This window comes from Nuphar pumila, chromosome 2 (assembly GCF_984573655.1).
Source record: "Nuphar pumila chromosome 2, dmNupPumi1.hap1.1, whole genome shotgun sequence".
Lineage (NCBI taxonomy): Eukaryota > Viridiplantae > Streptophyta > Magnoliopsida > Nymphaeales > Nymphaeaceae > Nuphar > Nuphar pumila.
The window spans coordinates 119,298,510-119,319,769 of NC_143250.1; the positions used below are offsets into that span (position 1 = coordinate 119,298,510).

Genomic DNA, 21,260 nt, shown 5'->3' on the forward strand with positions numbered 1-21,260 from the left:
TTAATTTATTAATTTTATTAAAAAATAACATACAAATAAGTTTAAGCCCAGCCCGGGCCCGACCTAGACTGCTTCACATTGGCCTATCGGACCAATCATGAGCTGCTCTTCAAACATGAACCCGTTAGTAAACGGGCCAGGCCATTTCTAGGCCGGGCCACACTTAAAACCCAATGGACCACGCTGTAAACGGGCCAGGGCCGGCCCGATGCCCATCCCTATCCCTAAGTGGAAGACTAGAAATGGAAGGTATTAGCCAGGGAAGTGGACCTTGGTCCTCTTGAGCCAGGGTCCAACTCAAGGTTTAAAAGCCTCTTTGGACACCCGAAGAGCTGGGCTCCAAAACCTGCGCTCCTCAAATTTCATTTTCCCGCCCGTTTTTCCCATTTCGAATGCGCCCCATATTTAACGCTCTTTCCATCTGTTCGTTTTTCTTGTCCCATTTTCTTGGCGCGCTCTCTTTCTCTCCCCCCACAATTTGTCCGGCGACACTCTCCTCTTCCTATCACCCGCCGGACGGAATTGTCGCGCTCTCAGGCAACCTAGCCGAGGATGCCGCGCGGAGTCCATGTCCGGGTTCCTCGTGGCTCGGATTTTGCAGAGAAGACCGCCCACGAGACGCCGTCTTCGTTGTCATCAGCACGCAAGCGGCGCAGAGGTGTAGAGCATGTGCCGACGGTGGATGATCAGGTGGAGGAGTGTCCCGATTCTGCGTTGGTAGTTATCGATCTAGAGGAGGTGGTGGAGGAGGAGGCGGAGGCGGAGCATCCGGTGAAGATGCAGAGGGTGGAGCTGAAGCAGAAAGACTCCAGTCCAAAAAAGCAGACAGACAAGAAGGCTGGACCTTCTGGAAGCTACTTGATTGGGGATCCGATTCCGGAGGAAGAGGCTCATCGGAGATGGCCCCAAAGATACACCGGCAAGGTGATTTGAATATTCTGGTGTTCATTTCTCCGTCCGCTATGTTCCTCGCTTGTTAAGTTTCATATTTCTCATTCACTGTGCAGAATCCAGGGAGGGGCCAAAAATCGAAACAAGCAAGGTAAGAATGAGTTATATGGACAAATTTATTTGTAGAAATGTGTATGCATGCCTTAATCTGCCTTGATCATATGTACTCCAGCTGAACTTTCTTCTTCTGTTTCTCAAAATGCATGCAGTAGCAATGGGGACGAGAGAATTTTCCATGCCAGGCACCATTATTCTCATTGTGAGGTTGATGGAGTCGTCACCAATCTTTACGATGATGTTTTTGTAAGGGTGCGTTTGCTATTTTCAGAGTGAACAAGATTGCTAATTCAGGGCAAGAATGAGTTGATAAACTAAGTTTAAATGAATGCGAGAAAAATAAATGCTGCAATGACAGCTTGCTCTGCGTATATCTTGTCATGAAATATTGATGGCCGTAATCAGCTGCATCTAGTTGTCTGACGTTAATGGAGCTTGTGAATGTATGTTATATGTGGTATCATGCAAATGATCCACATTGAATACACGATGGACTAAATTCGATATGTTATCAAACTCTATAAAGAACAACTTTGGTTATATAAGTTGAATTTGCTTGAACCTGAGATTTAATTTTCATTTTCATTCATAACGAGCAGCTAAAAATGGTAGGCGTATCTAAAACTGGAAAAAGTTTTTAAAACAGCATAAAAGTGCTGGAACAAGCACAAATTCTGCTAGAATATTAGATTTCTCCTTTATGTGTCTTAGTTGAAAAGGACAATTATTTGCAGAGAATTCATTGTTTTCTTTTTCTTTCTGTGCACAGAGGCTGAGTCAATTTTGGGGGGGGGGATCAATTATGGATAGTCAATACTTTACAGAAAAAACTCCAAACACTAATAGTTTCCACATGTCCTATGCCTCCTTGACATTGTTTTCTCCTCCGCCTCTTCTCCTTTGTTCCTTGTCTTCTTCTCTCCTGTTCTTCGTCCATTCTTGTTCTTATTCCTCTTTTTATTTTTCTGATTTTTTATTTGTTGATTTTTTAATTTTCTGTGAAAGCATGTATAGTTAAATTTTTTGATTATTTTTTTCTGTAAAAACATGAAATATTGTTAGTTTTGTTGATATATGCATAATTATTAATTTCTGAATTTTATTTGTTTCTAGAAAGTTTCTATAAAAACTCAAAGGCATGTTTTTTATAGATATTTTTAAAGAAGTTTTTTGTTTTTTTTAGGCTTATGCTTTACGCCTTGTGGCCTATACCTTGCTTTAGTTTTTGGTGGCGCGCTACGCTACACTTCAAGGCTTTTCACAACGTTGTTCTCATGCATCACTTCATGTTATGACAAGTGGAATTGTCAGTCTCTAACTGAGAAATGACGACTTTCTTTGTCTGACCTGTCCTCTTCTCACACTTTATCCCTCTCTTTTGTCTCTTTTTGTCTATAAAAGAAGGGTTTGTAACTTGTTTTTTTGCATTTAGTACTTATGCACACGTGTGTTTGTGTGGTTGTGTTGCATATCTATTTTTTGAACGTTCAATGTATCTGATACTTTGTAATCATGTCCAACATTTAAATTCGTGTCAGTGTCTAGGTAACATATAACTATGTTTAATGTTCTAAGTTAGTAGTTGTTTCATTATTATTTGCTTTGCATTGGTTTTGCCTTTTTCTTAGCCAATCAACATTTTAAAATGAACTTATTTTATCCATCTATAGTTCATCGATCTATCTATCCTTTTGAGGTTGAAGCTAATATCCAATTAGTGCCAGAAATCTTTTTATTACCAAAAATCATATTGCTCATCTATTTTCCTTCACAGGGATCTGATAATGAGCCTGACTTTATTGGAAGAATAATTGAGTTCTTTGAAGTAATGGATGGAGAACAATATTTCACTGCACAATGGTTTTATAGAGCTCAGGATACTGTGAGACTATTTACAGTTCTAGCGTTCTGATATATTCTCTTTTGTTTATCTTGTATGCCTAAACTTTTTGTGTTTCTCTTTTGTCAGGTTATAAAAGACCACGCGAACCTTATTAATAAGAAAAGAGTTTTCCTTTCTGAAATCAAGGATGAAAATTTGCTTGATTGCATTGTATCCAAAGTCAAAATTGTACCAGTGGCCCCAAATGTACGTTTATTAATTGGAAGTAATGGGAAAAAATAGCACCTTTATTTGTTTGCACTTGCTGCCCTCTTCTTTTTGTTATTTTTGTTGGTCTTTTAGTAATCCGTTAGCCTTGGTTTTTCCTTTTTTCCCCCTTAAAACTGTTGGCAGGTGGATTTTCAAGAGTGGAAGATTCCTCAATGCGACTTTTTTTATGATATGTCTTATTCCTTACCATATTCTACATTTTCAAAAATATTACCTGGTAAAGATCTCATCCTTGTAAAACTCAATTTGCTTTTTTCTTTTCTATAATTCTTGATGTTCAATTTTATTGTCATTTTTCTTAAGATGTGCACAATATGTAATGGAATAGCGGAAAATGCAAAAACAATGCTATTGAGGGCTTACAAGATCACAATTACAAAAGTGCACAATCACAAACCAATGCCACTAAGGGCTTACAATATGACAATCACAACGTACACAATCACAAGTCCACTATGGGACAATATAATAACCAACAAAGGGTAACAACAAAAGCACTAAGTGCATATTAAACATTAAAGAAGTAAATAGAAAAACGCAAAACATTAAAATGTTTAACTTTATTGAGCATAATTGCTTAAGAGAAGCTTTGAAAAATGAAAGGGGATAAAAGACCCTATTTATACACATACAAGAGAGAGGAGACCTCAATATAGCTGTTGACATTGTTGGACTCTGCCAACAGCTCTATTGACTAGTCAATTATATGTTGACCATTCAAAAAAGAACCTAACAGTTATATTCGGTGTTTGAGCAAATAATCCCTATAAAAACTGAAAAAAATAAACAGAAAAGAATAAAATAAAGTACTAGTTTGCCCCTAATGGGCACAACCTATTACACCAACTGAAATGACCAAAATATCCCTAATGGGTATTAACCTATGACATCATTTATAAATAAAATATATATTCAAATATATAAATATATATACGTCTATATGTACAATATGAACCAAAAATATATGTGTGAAAATACATAGATATACATGTACAACTTAACACAATACATCTTACTGTGTTCATTATTTTCACATCTAATGTCTTGCATTATTTTCTTCCCAGAGAATTCAGGTTTGAAGAGTGGTTCATGTTCAACTATATCTTGTGAGGATTCTGCTAATGTTGAAGGTAAGTCAGATTCTGATGAAGCATCAGTTGATTCCAAGACTGAAAAGTCTGAGTTAGCTTTGTTAGACTTATATTCTGGTTGTGGAGGAATGTCAACTGGACTTTGTCTTGGTGCTCGACTATCTGGCATGAACGTTGTCACGGTATTTTAGTGTTTTCATGTAAATGTTGAAGTGTGGTTTTGTTTGATACCTAATTTAACTTTTTCTTAACTAAATTAGTTTATTTGTTTTTTCTTGTAGAGGTGGGCACTGGATCTTAATCAATATGCTTGTGAAAGCCTTCAATTAAATCATCCAGAGACACGGGTAAGATTGTATTTACACTCATCATTATTAAGTTGTGGCATTTGACATGTTAAAAAGGTTTCTTGCTTTGCCGTTGGAAATTGCATTTTGAAGCTTGAAGCATGCATCACAAGGTGACTTGCACATTCAATGCCTTGAGAAATTAGGGTGGCTCAAATCCCCTTCTAGGTGCACTTGAGTCATGCACTTTTTTGTTTGGCATGGCTTTTGGAGTTGAAAGGTTCATTTTGTTCTTTTCAGTTGTTTTTTTCTTTCTTTCAAGTTATGGAGTCAAAAGTCTAGTTTATGGTTGGTTAAATATCTGTCTAATATGGGTTCTTCAAAATGCATAGTGGACATACCTACATGCGTCAATGCTGGTGCCTAAAGATGCTTTTAGGTGCTGCCTTACACATGCACTTTGTATACTATATAGGGTCTCTGGAATGAAATACAAGTGATAAAAGAACAATGCCACAAAGTGTCTACAAGAAGGCACAATTACATAAGCAAGATGTCACTAATGGACCAAATACAATGTGCCACAAAGATCAAACACCAAACACACATAAAATGAGAAGAGAGAACTTAAAAATATAAGTCACAATATATTATGAAATGCTTGAAATTTAAGTAAGAGTCGTGATAATGAGAATTTGGAGAAGTATATGATAGCAAAGAAGGAAGCTAAAAAAGTAGTTCGAAACGCGAGAGATAAGGTTTATAAGGAGGTTTATGACAAGTTGGATACCAAAGAGGGCGAGAAGGATATTTATAGGGTTTCAAAGATGCGAGATAGGTAATTGAGGGATTTGGGTATGGTTAGATGTATTAAAGATGATACGCAAAGGGTTTTAGTCAAAGATGAGGAGATTAAGGAGAGATGGAAAGATTATTTTGATAAGCTATTTAATGGAAGTCATGCTCAGGATCTTGGAGACTTCTCCATTCCTTTTCATGAGATGAATCATGACTTCATGCGTAAGATTCAAAAGAAAGAAATTTCAGAGGCTTTGAAGAAAATGAAATAAAAAAAGGCAGTTGGCCCAGATGGTATACCTATCGAGGCTTGGAAATGCTTGGGTGAGAAAGGTTTAGAATGGTTGACAAACCTTTTTAACAAGATTTGGCGGACAAATAAGATGCCTAATGAGTGGAGGAAGAGTACTTTAGTGCCTCTATATAAGAATAAGGGTCATATACAAGATTGCAAAAACTATCGTGGTATAAAACTCATGAGTCATACTATGAAACTTTGGGAGAGGGTGATTGAGTATAGGTTGAGGAAGGTTGTCATGATATCGGAGAATCAATTTGGCTTTATGCCTGGAAGATCAACTATGGAAGCCATACATCTTCTTAGACAACTTATTGAGAGATATAGATAGAGGAATAAAGATTTGCACATGATTTTTATTGATTTGGAGAAGGCATATGATAGAGTACCTAGGGATGTTCTCTGATGGACAATGATGAAGAACAGTGTTTCTCTCAAGTACATTAGTATAATTAAAGATATTTACGAAGGAGTAATAACCAATGTCCGCCCTTGTGAAGGAGTGACAACCAATTTTCCTATAACGGTTGGATTACATCAATGATCTGCATTAAGCCCTTTCCTATTTGCTATAGTGATGGATGAGCTTACGAGATCAATTCAAGAAAATGTGTCGTGGTGTAACGCCCCAAAATTTCGACCTGTGATTTCGAAAATATTATCGAAAACCTTTCAAAGATTTAAAGTTTTTACTTTTAAAATTGACAACGGAAGACATTTAGAAAGGAGCACAAGTCAACAATCTTGGGTACGTTAGCTGAAAAACCATCACTCACATGAACAACAACTTAAAGGAATTGAGGAAATAAGGCAATAGATTAAAAATCTGTAGTTTATTACAAATTGAGCATTTTTCCAAAATTCAATAATCTAAAGAAAAACTGAAAAAGACTCCGAGCCAAGCCGCCAGGAGAAAGAAGAGAAATCTTGAGCCATATTGCACCACGCCATCGGCCGCCTGTGAAGTTCTACTCTTCACCTGCCAATGAAATGGGTAAGTTTCATAACAAACGAGTAGGTGCCCGAATAGATAAATAGAATAAAAATAAAGCCGGACATTCATGAGATAAATAATTATTATATTAAAACAAACGATACAATTGTAATCTATTCTAACAAGTGTAACATGTGCAAAGAGCTATTGTTTGAAGCATTTCAAGCAGTGTAAGTCTCAACTATTCAAAAAGATAATCTTTAAGTTTTGATATTAACTGGCTCGTGGGTACGCACAGACGCGAAACATAGAAACATCTGAGACCGATCCAAGGGTATATTATGTCAGATGTTTTCATTAACCCGACTGGTTGAGTCAGCTCCTAAGGGGACTGTTAGTGACCAAGAGAGTAAATCCTCAAAGGCATTCGTGGCCTATGGATCCATCTAACTTCTGCGGAAGTACCTCGGAGTTACCACCTAGGATAATTTATGGTAATCCCAATTCCCCTAACTCTGGTGACTAGGGAAGCCGAGTCTTTTGCCCGTGGGGTGGTTGTTAACAACCTATCCATCAGAGTTTTTGTACCATTCATTCTTTCCCTTGATGAACCATAAAGGTCGAATGGGTACGATGTGGGTTTATTAACCGCTGCCCCATCCTACATGCTCTGCTCTATTAGACCCACTCGAGCATCTTGCCTGTAAATGCGAGTTGTCATCATTTATGTGATCTCACCGTTGTGCTAAATGCACGCATCGAGGTTGCTACAATCTCATCATCCAACCATTGCAACACACATGAGACGTACTTGTCCAAAAAGTACGATCCTACCTTTTTAGAGGTACGACTACGATGAGAGGGTAATAATTAATGTTTTATGATTCTTTTGGTTCATACATGACATGCATTGCTCTTTGAGCGATTGGCCTGTGAAGGCCGACATTATCTCATTAATATCTATAAGGTGTTGATTTCCCACTTTAGGGTACTTTGTTATCTCTTGTAAAACTTATACCGTATCTGTCTTAAGGTCCGGTTACAATAGCAATTGCGGTGAGTTTCTCTCTAGAAATGAGTCTATTTACAAAGTTTACTTTAAGTATGCAATAAGCATGCAGAACAAACAATCACAAGTTAAATACTTCTTCAGATAAGCAGGTATGTAAAATAACTATTCTATCTCAGAAGTCTTATTTATTTCATTCATCCAAAATTCTCGCGTTACTTTTCCCTACCTCGGGATGTCGTGCAGCTGCGTGCGTTTACGAGTGTAGATGACACGAGGCTCAGGCCGCGGAGCCAGAGCGGGGTTCAGTGTGAAGTCTGCAAAAGTGTGAGTATTCAATTATGATAATTTTAATTTAATGGTGTGACAGAGGCAAGGGTAGGATTAGGTGATCGAAGATTTCGACCCCTTCCTAACTGAACAACAAATGGCAGGGGCCTCAACCCCTGCCTGATGAAATAGTGAATGGCAGGGGCTTCGGCCCCTGCTTGACAAAATAGTGAATGGCAGGGGCCTCAGCCCCTGCCTAACAAAAATAGCGAATGGCAGGGGCCTCGGCCCCTGCTAGACAAAGCAACGTATGGCAGGGGCCTCCACCCCCTGCTTGCCAACACTAAATGGCAGGGGTCTCGGCCCCTGCCAAACAAATTAATAAAAGCAGGGGGCTTCGGCCCCTACCAGGCGGAACATAGAACGGCAAGGGCTTTGGCCCCTTGCATGGCGAACAAGAAATGGCAGGGGTCTCGGCCCCTGCCTGGCACAATTATAAACGGCATGGGCCTTGGCCCCTGCTCATTTAAATAGGGAATGGCAGGGGCCTCAACCCCTGCCTCACGAAATAAGGGAGGGTAGGGGCCTCAGCCCCTTGCCTGAAGAATCGACGAATGACAGGGGTCTCAGCCCCAGCCTGACAGAGTCACGACGACACCAAAAAAAAGAAAAAAAGAGGGTGCCGCAGGGGTGACTGGACCCCTATCGGCTCTTTGACAACCCCAAGAGGGAGGGGGGAAAGATGACAGGGGCCTGAGGGCTCCTTGTCGACCCTCCGATGGTCACAGAGGGAGCGGGAGGGCGCGGCAGGGGCCGTGCGCCGCCTGTTGACCTCCCGGCAGACCCCTAAGAAGGGGGAAAAGAGGGAGGAGAAGAGGGTGGAGACGGCGTACCTGGGAGGAGATCGGCGTCGGTCGCTGCGACGGCGGTGATCGGTGCTGGTGGCGTGCGCAGGAAAGGAGGAGGTCGGCGCGTTGGGAGCGAAGGGCTTTGAGAGGGAGGCGTGCCTCCCCTCGCCCTCCCTACAGTGCTCTTAAAGAGCTCGAGGGGTGAAAAATCGGGGAAGCCTCGATTGGCTTCCCTTATTGGGTCGCAGGCGGCGGCGGGCGGGGGGGGGGGGGGGGGTCGCGGCGCACAGGGGAAAGGGTTTTCTCAAAACCCTTTCTCCTATGTCGGGTTTTAAAACCCTATCGATGACGGGCCCGAGTCCTCGCCCGGCCCGGGTCTGATACAAATTTTTTTAAGTGTGGGTTTTTACACGTGGTGTATGTTGTTTGTTGATGATATTGTTTTGATTGATGAGTCTAGAGCTGGGGTTAATGCTAAGTTAGAATTATGGAGACAGACATTGGAAGCAAGAGGTTTTAAGTTGAGTAAGAGTAAGACAATATATGGAATATCAGTTTAGTAAGCAACAAAGTAGTGATGGGGGTGTAGTGAAGCTTGGTGAGCAAGAAATACCGGTGGATGACTGTTTCAAATATTTGGGATCTATCATTCAAAAGTATGGAGAAATTGATGGAGATGTAAGTCATAGGATAAATGTTGGGTGGATGAAATGGAAAAGTGCAACTGGAGTGTTGTGGGATCGTAGAATGCCATTGCGGTTGAAGGGAAAGTTTTATTGGATGACTATTAGACCCGCTTTATTATAGGGTACAAAATGTTGGGCTGCCAAGAGACATCATATTAAAAAAATGAGTGTAGCTGAGATGCGTATGCTTAGATGGATGTGTGGAAATACAATAAAAGATAAGATTCAGAACGAGGGGATACGTAAGAAGGTAGGCATTTCACCCATTGAAAATAAGATTTGAGAGAATCGTTTAGGGTGGTTTGGAAATATTCGGCGAAGGCGTAATGATGCTCCAGTTATAAGGATGGAGAAATGGGAAAATATATTAGTTAAAAGAGGTCGGGGTAGGCCTTGGAAGACTTGGATGGAGATGATAGGAAAGGATATGAAAGCTTTGAATCTCACTGAGGACATGTCATTTGATAAAAATGATTGGATGAGAAAGATTCATGTGGAAGACCCAGAATGATTTTCTTTGTTGGTTCATATCGCCGACCCAATTGTTTTGGGATGAAGGCGTAGTTGTTGTTGTTGAAAAAGCATTGGAGAGAGATTGGGAAAGCCCCTTATTTATACACACAAAAGGGACTCACGAGCGGACTGTTGGAGAGTATCCCAATGGCTCTAGTGGGGGCCCCTTTTACTTATTTAAAATAAAAAAGAAAACAAGAAAAAGAAAAAGAAAAGAAACTAAAAAAGACCTTTTTCGTCATGCATATTTTACATGGAAAGAAAAAGACTAAATTTACCCTAGTGGGCATTACAAAGGGTAAATGGAAAAATATATATGTATGATATATATGGTACACATATGTTAACAGTCTCTTATATGCTTTCATGATTATTTTTATACTTAATTCTTTATATTTTAGTAGAGGTCTTTATTTGCAGTATTCAGTTATGCATATGCGTCAACGGTATGCACAACTCTTGCATCATTCTTTTTGAAAACAAATGTCATGCAAGCCATAGCCCACCTACCAATACATCTGTGTTTTTGTTTAATATTAAGTTTTAATAAGCGAATAAGTTGATTTATGTTTTCTATAAATCATTCTCATTTATAATTTTATAACCTTTTTTGGTGCCTTGTTTATGTTTTGCGCATGAGCCATATTGCATGCATCATACCATATCGTACGATATAATACAATACATGTCATTACTATGGGTAAAAACGATATGATACACACTCATATCATGATATAAGTGTGTATCATACCTGTATTGTGTGTATCATGTGATATAACCTTGTATTGTATCATATGTATGATACACCTTTGACTCACCTTAAAAAGACCAAATCAAATTTTTTTTTTGGGTTTTGAAGACCTCTTGAAGGCCAACTACTTCATTTGTGTAGAGGCTCTTAGAGGGGTATTCACACATCCTAAGAGTCGTGAGGGCGATTTGAGCGCAGATCCATGTGCAAAGGATAGGGCTTTTGTGGGTTGCTTAAGTAAAAGTGCATTTCCACTATTTTTTTTACTAAGAAAGTGGTTAAGGGAAAACATATCTATTATGAATAAAATTACACAACTACCCTTCAAAAGTGCTCTGCCACATTGCAACCACCCATCAATTTACTGTGAAGTTGTATCCACAAAAATTAAGGATTTATTTCATGGTAGAAATGTTGCTCCACACTCCAATAAAGATGACATGAGATGATCCGGCCTGACAATGAGACAATCAAGTAATGAGTGAAAACCGATTGAAAATCTAGTGCAACTATTGCCATAATATTTTTGTTTATGTAATATGAAAGTATGCGTCTTATGGCATGTTCTTATTTGCAAGATATTTAACATTTTGCATTGTTCTTGTAAGATAGTTGATGTTTGATGATGTCTTATGCAACTTATAGAGACATAAATGCTTCATATGCGATTTAAGGTTGTATTTTGTGCAATTCATCATTGTTTCATGTGCTATGATTTTTTTAGAAATTTTGCTATTTTTAATTTTTTTTGTGTTTTCTGTTTAAAAATTTCAGATTTTTTTATTTAAAAATATATTTTTATAATACGATACATATCTTATTGTGGGTCCGACCAATACAAGTAACAATATGATACTTACAACCTTGTACATGAACATGCATCGTGTGTGTATTTGTACTTATGATCTTATTTCAGGTGAGGAATGAGTCAGCAGAAGATTTCTTGTTGTTGATTAAGGAATGGGAAATGCTTTGTAACCAGTACCATTTGTTGGGGACTGCCAAGTCCCAAATGAATGACTCAATCATAAATGAGATCGAAGATTTGGAAGATGCTATGAAGGATGAAAAACTTTCCCCAGGCGAGTTTGAGGTAGGAAAACTTGTTGGTATTTGCTATGGAGATCCTACTGAAAGTGGAACACATGGACTTAAGTTTAAGGTAACTCTGGTTTTGTTTTTTGTGACATGATATATCTTTGATTTACAGTATTCCTTCCAAATTTTGTTATACTTTAGCATTGAGTTGGTTTTCCCTTCTTTGGTTTTATAGTTTGCTTGTAATTGTAGCTATATTTTGTTGGGCTTGGTACTCATGTGCCACCACAATATCCTTAGTTTTGGAAAAGCAATTAGTAGAGCAAGGCGTGCAAGAATGCATAATTTTTGGCAAACACATGTTTTTCAAAGTCTTCTACCTTTTACTGGTGATCTTGCAACACTCCATTTTTTCTGTCACATTTAAGGGTGTCGTCAGGTCGGGTTTACTCGGACCAGACCAGAACCAAACCCTATAGGGTCTATATATGGTGATAAATATGAAGACTTGATTAAGACCCGGATTCAGACCCGAAGGTCCGATTAATTCATGGACCCGTGTATAGTTTGTGAAATTTTATACTAGGCCGAGATCTTGCTTTTGTTCTGATTAAGACCCACAAATTTTCAATCTAAGCTGTTACTGGTAGTGCTATTTCTAGGTATATGTCAAATGGTTTTGGGATTAATTAGGTCCATTTTTCTCAATTTTATTGGGTGTTGAACACGGGACATCAACATTGACCAATGTTATGTTGGTATTTGTTGATCAAGATTGTTAGTTTGCTACAATAGTTTACACGAGTAAGACTTTTAGTTCATGATTAATAGTCAATGACATCATACTAAGGCATTTTATAAATGTAAAATAATTGTGAGATTTTGTCCCTACACTTATGTCATAGTTGGCAAACTCGTGACTCGGAGTCAAATTGTTCAACCCTTGACTCACGATTTAGTAGGTCAACTCGTTATCTCCTACGAGTTAGGACTACGCATTTTCTAGAGTTAAGATATAAAAAAAAATCAAAATTCAGATTGTATAATCATTAAATTTAGCACATCACATCAATGACTAAGCTATATAAGTATTCTACTATACATAATTGTTAATATTTATGATTTAAAAATGTATAATTCTTTATAACAAATATTCTTTTATTGAAATTATGCATTCAAATCACAAAATGCATGTAAAAAACACATAAGAGGCATGTGGACTGGCAGTCCTAAATCGGTGACCCAGTTGGGGTTTGATCCGGGTCAACTCTATTAAAATGAAATGTATTCTTTGTTGTGTGTGTGTGTGTGTATATATACATTTGTATATACTATTACAGTATATATCTGCATGTATATTATATAGTATGTATATGACTAAGCCCTTGGTAAATCTAGGTTGACTAAGTTCTAGCCGTTGGAGGCTAGTCCAACAACCAGAATTCTAGCTGTTGGACTAGCTCTAACGGCTAGAAGGTTGCTCTTTCTCTCCTTTAATCTCCCTCTGTTCTCCCCCCTTTTTTTTGTGTGTGTGAGTGAGTGAGTGAGTGAGTGCCTTTGTAATATGAGAGAGTGATGGGTAGTTTCTTAGGTTTTGATATTTGTATTCAGATTCCTTGTAATTTTGTATTTCTTTTGTTTGATTTGAATTTCGTTCATAATAAAATTATTTTTGTTAAGTCTTGTATTCTATTGTTATTTCTATTGTGAATTTGTATTTAGATACATTGTATTTTTTTGGTCCTTCATAACCACTCCAGAGTACATTAGGATTCATGCCTTTTTCATGACTACTTGGGTGATTGCCCTGTCGGCTTGCCGGGTTTGCCAACTATGATATATATATATATATATATATATATATATATATATATATATATATACATAAAAGAAAAGTAATAACTGCCTACCACCTTTTTGGCCTATTGCTAGTGAGCTAGTGTTTTTATGTTGTTTTTTCACAAATCCGACCTTGCAGATGTGTATGGCATGCCCCAAAGGATTTTGATGTAGTGGGATGGGACCTAGGCTTCTAGGAAAGTGGTCTTGGTTCAAACCTCATGGGCGTTACCCCTTTTACAAGCCAAAGTATGATGATTCATTGGGGCAAGGGGTAAGCACATGGAGTTTTACGCTGCGAGGAGAGTGGTCGTATGTCCATCTGGCATAGCCAGCACAACTAGGTCTGGTTTCTCCCTGAAAATATAAAAATGGTGTATGAGATGGTTGATTTGCTAGGAACAGCACTTGGATCATGTCTTTTGTTTGATAAAAACATGATTTTTTAAGCCTTGAATATTCATCAAAAATTTACACTGTTGATTTTTAAATGTTATAAAAACCTACTTGTGAGTTGGAATCAGACAATCTAAGAGTCAATTCCTATAAAATCAAGCATGTAGAACACATTTTTATGGTCAGTTTCAAGGAAAACATGGAAAAACACTTCAAGAGCCTGGTAGGCCAGAAAAGTGGTACTCAACTACCACCTTATATATATATATATATATATATATATATATATATATATATATATATATATATATATAAAATTTACCTCCTTTTTTGGATTTTTTGTTTGATTTCGTACATTCATGCATGCCTATGTGGCACAGCTACACAGCCCATCAATGAGGTGCATTTGGTATATTCTTTTGTCGAAGTTGTCTGTAAACTTTGCTGTTGAAAATGATTTGGTCAGTGTAGTGCAAACTAAAAATTTTCCCTAATGCAAAGTTAACTGAATGCATATGTCTCTTCATGTGGATAAGCTATTCATTACTCTGTTTGGTTTGCCCTGATCCTTAACTCATTCAGACATTTAAAAAAGCTTGTGTTCAAGTTGTTGTGACTTTGTTGTGACTTCTGTCGAATATACTGAGCTTGAACAATGCTGCGTCTCTTGCTTCTCATGAATAAACACTTTAGGTTTTATATTTCAAAGTAATGATCACTATATATTTTTTAAGATATGTCATGCAATAATATGTAAATAATAGTTGCTAAGGATGGCATAGATGCAAAAAGTTAGTTCATTCCTTCGTTTTATCATTCTTTGGAGAAAATTTCTGTGAACCCGATTGGGAGCTCAGTCCTTCATGTCCCCTCTCTTTGAATGATATAATTTTTCAAAGGATTGAGAACTCGATTTCTGATCCACCTGAGCTGTCTCAGGACTCGCTCGAGCTTATAATGGGGCTATGCTTATGTGTAAAGAAGGAAAAACTAAGCTTGAACAAGGCAGGATCAGCTCAGCTGCCTTGCTTATGAGTTCTACAGGTGGGAAATACATTATCAATAACATTAACCAAGTTTTCCAGATCAAATTTCCATAAGGCATTGGGTCACCATGGAAGTTCCAGAATGTCTGTGCGTGTGTGGAGGTTATTGTTAAAAATAGTATGTAATCCCTGATATATGTATATTTATAATTATATGTATATCAGGGGCATTTTGGCCATTCCATGTATTGTACTTTAGCACAATCCATTAGGGACTGAAAATTCCTTTTTTATTCTTTATTTTCTGTGTTATTAAATGAAGTTACTGTAGCCATTGGGGACTGACAGTCCAACAAGAAGTTGGACTGCCCCCAATGGTCTTGTAATTTAAGCTCTTTGAAGCATTTTTTGTGTGAATATATAAAAACCTCTTTTATTAGGCTTTGAGCCTTGGTCTATTTGTGAGAGTGATATTCGGTATCTCTTTTGTGAGTTTGTTGTTGCTCCATTAGTGGCCATTTGATATTTGTGCACTTGTGTAGCCTTTCATTGGCATTGTAATAGTGCAGTATTGTTTCATTTCATGGTATCAACGCTAAGGTCTTTGAAAAAGATTCCTTAGTGATTCTTTTTGTGGCAGTGCTCTCGACGCTTGTGTTAGTCATTTCTCTATTCAAATCTCTGCAATTCATCGTGGAAGAAAGATATTCCACATCCGTCATCACATACCAGATAAATGAGAACAATTATTTGTTGTGGGTGATGACTATGGAGAATCACATCAAAGGCAAAAAGCTATGGGGCTTTGTTAGTGGCTCCACTAATGAATCCCAACTGAAATTGTCTAGAAGAGAAGGAGATCAAGTCAAAGTGTTGTATGAAGGAGAAAAGGAAAATACTTTACAATAATATCAAGATAAGTTGGAAGATTAGGAAGCAAGCAACGCTCAAATTCTCTCATGGTTTATGAATACTATGGAATTTAAGATTGCTACTAACATTATCAAGTTCAAGAAGGTATGCGATGCATGGATCTTCTTAAAGAATTTCTTTGTTGAAAAGGATATGACTAGACTATATTATCTCCAAGACAAGGTACATAATGCAAAACAAGGAGACAAAAGTGTGAGTGATTTCTATAGGCTTTTATCCCCTATTTGAGATGAAGTAGCCATGTTAGAACCTAAATGAGAAGGTTCTGCTATTGAAATGAAAAAAGCTCAAATAGAAAGAGAAAACCTTTTCTCTTTTCCTTTATGGCTTCCGTCTTGAATTTAAACAAGTTGGGTCCTCTTTACTTCATAAGTCTTTAATTTCTTGTATAAGTGATGCTCTTGCTTAAATTTGCTAAGAGGAAACAAGACTTAATATGCACAAGTCAAATGATGAGGTCCTTGCCATGACAAGACCCAAAAACCTCGTAAAAAACATATAAATCTCCTCATTTTGAGAGAAAAAATAATGTGGAAGGACATTATAGATGATAGAAGGGCAAAATCATTTGTCATCTTTTAAGGGACCAAAACACATATGATTAGATTACTCTAAATTTAAGAAGGTAGCCACTCCAAGTGAAGAAACTCAAAATTTCAAGAAAGAAGACAATTTCAATGATTTGACAATTGCTTAAATAGCGGATGCCGTTTCACACATCCTTAAAGTTACTCCTTCTATATCTGGTGCCACCATCTTTTCCTTTTCTTCTCCAGGTAAGTCCACTTGGATTTTGGATCCGGGAGCGTCTTTTCATATGACATATAATTAATCCATACCATTCGATTGCACCAATTCATATTTTTTTATGTGTCTACTGCTGATGACACTTCTTTAAAAGTCAAAAGTATAGGAAATCTTAAAGACGCTTCAAAAAACTTGTTTGTTCCAAACGTAAGGGTTATTCCAAAATTAGATTTAAACCTTTTTTCAGTTTCTCAAATTTTTGATAATGAGTGTAAAGTCTTCTTCTCATTTAAGGCTTGTTGGGTGCAGAATCTCTGGTCAGGAAAGTTGATTGGGTAAGGCTATAGAAGAGAAGATTTCTATTATGTGGACTTTTTATGTCTACTCAAAAACTCCTTTTGTAATAATGTCAAGGGTATATATTTAGATCTTTGGCATAAAAGATTAGGACATCAAAATATATCCAAACTATCTCATTTTCTATTTTTGGAATTTTTTTGCAAAGATAAAGATTTTGTATGTGAAGACTTCATACTTGGAAAAATGCAAATGATACCTTTTGGATCAAGAACTTCATCTAGTGAAATCTTTGAATTGATGCACTCGGATGTATAAGTTCTCGCTCCTGTCATGTCAAAGGGAGGATATTTATATTATGTCACATTCATAGATGATTTTAGTAGACATACTTGGATTTTCTTCCTCAAACATAAATCAGATGATTTTTTTTTTGTGTTTTAAAAATTTTTATAATCTTGCCATAAACCAATTTAAAACAAATATTAAAGTCTTCCGCTCTGACTCAGGGGAGAGTTTATTTCAAATCAATTTCAATCGTATCTAAAAACTCATGGAATTTTACCCTGACAATCTTGTTCAAGGACTCTTCAATAAAATGGTATTTCTGAAAGAAAGCATCGTCACATTATTGAGACTGTTAGAACCTTTCTTATCTCAAAGAATATACCAAAACAATTTTGGATCGAAGCTTCACTTACCGCAATATACCTAATAATTAGAATGCCTTCTCAAGTCTTGGAAAACAAATCTCCAATTGGATTCTTTTTTAAATTTCTCCTGACTTGGAAAGACTAAAGGGTATTTGGATGTAAGTGTTTTGTGCTTCTTGAAAAATATAACAAATTCTCTCAAAACAATAAAATGTGTCTTTCTTGGATATGTTGAGAATAAAAAAAGGCTATTGATGTTATGATCAAATAAATGACAAACTTTATGTTTCTAGAAATGTTACTTTTCTTAAAAAAGAAAACATATGTGATTTTGAAGAACCCAAGGACGAAACCGAGTATGCCTTTTTATTTGATTTATTACCTAATAAAATAATGAAAATGTTAATGAAGATGAAAATTTCGAGTCTATTAATGATTCTAGTGAAGAAAGGGAACCATCCCAAAATTTCTTACATTATTCTTGATGAGATAGTGATAAGATTCAAAAAATGAGTGTAGCTGAGATGCGGATGCTTAGATGGATGTGTGGAAATACAATAAAAGATAAGATTCAGAACGAGGAGATACGTAAGAAGGTAGGTGTTGCACCAATTGAAAATAAGATGCGAGAGAATCGTTTACGGTGGTTTGGACATATTCGACGAAGGCCTAATGATGCTCCAGTTAGAAGGTTGGAGAAATGGGAAAATATATTAGTTAAAAGAGGTCGGGGTAGGCCTAGGAAGACTTGGATGGAGATGATAGGAACATATATGAATGCTTTGAACCTCACCGAGGACATGGCATTGGATAAAAATGATTGGAGGAAAAGGATTCATGTGGAAGACCCAAAATGAATTTCTTTTTTGGTTCATATCGCTGACCCCAATTGTTTTGGGATTAAGGCGTAGTTGTTGTTGTTGTTGTTGTTGTATTCTTGATCAGATAATGAGGTGCATCCATGTGCCTTTGAAAGATATAATTAGTCAACAAATATTGAGGAAATTAGTGTTAGGAAATTTGAAAGAATCCGTTGTCCTCCAACTAGATTTGTGTCGTATGAATCTTTTACTCTAAACTATAGGGCTTGCCTTCTAGCTATCTATTCATATCATGAACCATCTAACTACAATGAAGCTAAAAATATAAACGAATGGGTAGAAGCTATGAAGATAGAATTAGATGCACTTTATAAAGCTCATACCTCGACAATTCAAACTCTTCCAAATGGAAAGAAAACTATAAGGTATAGATGGGTTTTTAAAATCAAAACAAAAATTGATGGGTCCCTAGAAAGGTATAAAACACGATTAGTTGCAAAAGGATACTGCCATGAATATGGAATAGATTACGAGGAGTCGTTTGCCCCAGTAGCACACATGCCCACAATTATAACTATAATTGCAGTAGCGTTCATTAGAAAATTCCCTATGTTAAAAATGCATTCTTAAATGAAAATTTAAATAAAGAAGTGTACATGGATTCTCCTCCCAGTTTGACTATTGCAAATAGTATGGTTTTTCGACTTCAAAAGGCTTTGTATGAGCTTAAACAAGCCTCTAAAGCAATGGTATGATCGATTTAGTAATACTATATTGAACTTTGGTTTTAAATTTTGTTATATTGACATTGTTTAAGATCTACATGTACCTCACTTATTCTTCTTCTTTTATATGTTGATGATATGCTTGTCATTGACAGCAATCAAAAGGAAATTGAAGAAATTAAAGTTGTGCTTAAATGGTCATTTGATATGATTGCCTTTGATTTTTTGAGATATTTTCTAGGAATTGAAGTAGCTTACCTGCTAAGGGGATACATTTTATCTCAATTCAAGTTTGCAGTAGATATTATTGCACGTTCGTGAATCATTGACACAAAGTGTGCAGACACACTTGATATATGCAAAAATGAGAGCTGAAGATGGAGTACTATTAGCTGATCCTAGTCCTTATAGGCAACTTATTGTACTGCTAATGTACCTCTTTATTTTTAGACCTGACATTGCACAAGCTGTACATAAAGCCAGCCAGTTTCAACACGTGCTTATATCATTTCACATGAGTGTCGTGTTGAGAATAGTTTGATATATTCAGAAAACTATTTCTAAAGGGCTATATCTTTAAATCTTATAGCTTATACTGATTCTGATTTGGGAGGAGATCCAAATAACCATCACTCAACTATTGATTTTTGTGTCTTTTTAGGTGATTCTCTCATTTCGTGGCGATGCAAGAAATAACAAAATGTGTCTTTATCTTTCACTCAAGTTAAGTATTGGGCAACTGTTATAACAACCATTGAAGTTGTGTGGATGCGGGCATTACTTTCATATATGAGAGTTGATATTTTAGAGCTTTCATAATTATGCTCCGATAACAAAAGTGCCATATACATTGCCAACAATCATACCTTTCGTGAGTGAACAAAATATATTGAAATGGATTGTCATTATGTTCGTGAAGAGTATTTGAAGGGAACACTTATCTTACTCTATGTTCAGTTTGAGTTTCAGATTGCAGATTTCTTCACCGAAGCTCTTCTTTTATCAAGATTCTTGTATCTTCTTAACCAACTTTTGGTAATCTCATCGTAAGTTTGAGGGGAAGTGTTAAAAATAGTATGTAATCGCTGATATATATATATATATATATATATATATATATATATATATCAGGGGCATTTTGGTCATTCCATGTATTGTACTTTAGCATAGTCCATTAGGGTCTGAAAAGTCCTTTTTTTATTTTTTATTTTCTGTTTTATTAAATGAAGTTACTGTGACCGTTGGGGGGCTGACAGTCCAACTAGACGTTGGACTGCCCCCCTTTGTAAGCAAGTGAGACTCTATAAACAGAGCCTCACCCCTTCTTGTAATGTATGCTCTTTGAAGCATTTTTTTTGTGAACATATAAAAACCTCTTTTATTAGGCTTTGAGCCTTGGTCTGTTTGTGAGAGTAATATTAGGTATCTCCTTTGTGAGATTGTTGTTGGTCCATTGGTAACCATTTGATGTTTGTGCACTTGTCTAGCCTTTCATTGGCATTGTAACATTGCATTATTGTTTCATTTCAGTTATCCACCACATTTATCTGAAAGTAACAGTTGTAGTTCCTTGTCTGAATGCTGGGCAAAAGCTCTTCTTGTTTATTATGCCAAGAAGAAATCTTGTTTTACATATACTCAATTAGTTTTAAAAGATTCCCTTTGGCAGAGAAAGATACTCATTCAAAAGATTGGAGCTCAAACCCATAATAAAACTTCTGAAATCATTGACTCATACTTGCTTACATGATAAACCGTCATTAATTTGAACCAACATAGTGAGATTTTGATGAATTTATAATCATAGTATTTGATTAGGTCGATTGGAAAAGATATTGTCATTGACAACGGAATTGATTATATCATTATATGTGAATTACTTTGTTTCTTAAAAATTTTACTGGATACGCAGGTACGTTGGAGAGGATATGGTCCCAGTGATGATACTTGGGAACCCATTGAAGGTCTAAGGTATTCAAATATATGAAACTTTTCATGTACTTGTTTCATTCATTTCATTTTCATTTAGTTGAACCGTCTACTTGATTTTGTTTTGCAGTAATTGTCAAGAGAGTATAAAAGTCTTCGTAACAAAAGGGTATAAAGAGAGCATCTTGCCTCTCCCTGTAAGTATTCTAATATATCAGCTTTATTTAGATGATCTTACTTTATCCTCCATTCTCCATGGTTGTATGATTTTTTTGTTGCTTCTATCTCAA

The 21,260-nt window shown here is 36.7% G+C and overlaps 1 protein-coding gene across 1 annotated transcript in view; it reads left to right on the top strand.

The window, feature by feature from the left end:
* Positions 1–552: 552 nt before the first annotated feature.
* The window catches only part of LOC149846915 (DNA (cytosine-5)-methyltransferase CMT3-like), a 29,251-nt gene continuing 8,543 nt past the window's right edge, over positions 553–21,260 (top strand). Inside the window, exons 1-11 of the mRNA XM_089992902.1 lie at positions 553–924; positions 1,008–1,042; positions 1,161–1,260; positions 2,783–2,890; positions 2,978–3,097; positions 3,245–3,338; positions 4,186–4,394; positions 4,494–4,559; positions 11,523–11,768; positions 20,954–21,012; positions 21,101–21,167. Of these exons, the coding sequence (XP_089849028.1) occupies positions 553–924; positions 1,008–1,042; positions 1,161–1,260; positions 2,783–2,890; positions 2,978–3,097; positions 3,245–3,338; positions 4,186–4,394; positions 4,494–4,559; positions 11,523–11,768; positions 20,954–21,012; positions 21,101–21,167 (1,476 nt within the window). The remainder of the gene's footprint in view (positions 925–1,007; positions 1,043–1,160; positions 1,261–2,782; positions 2,891–2,977; positions 3,098–3,244; positions 3,339–4,185; positions 4,395–4,493; positions 4,560–11,522; positions 11,769–20,953; positions 21,013–21,100; positions 21,168–21,260) is intronic.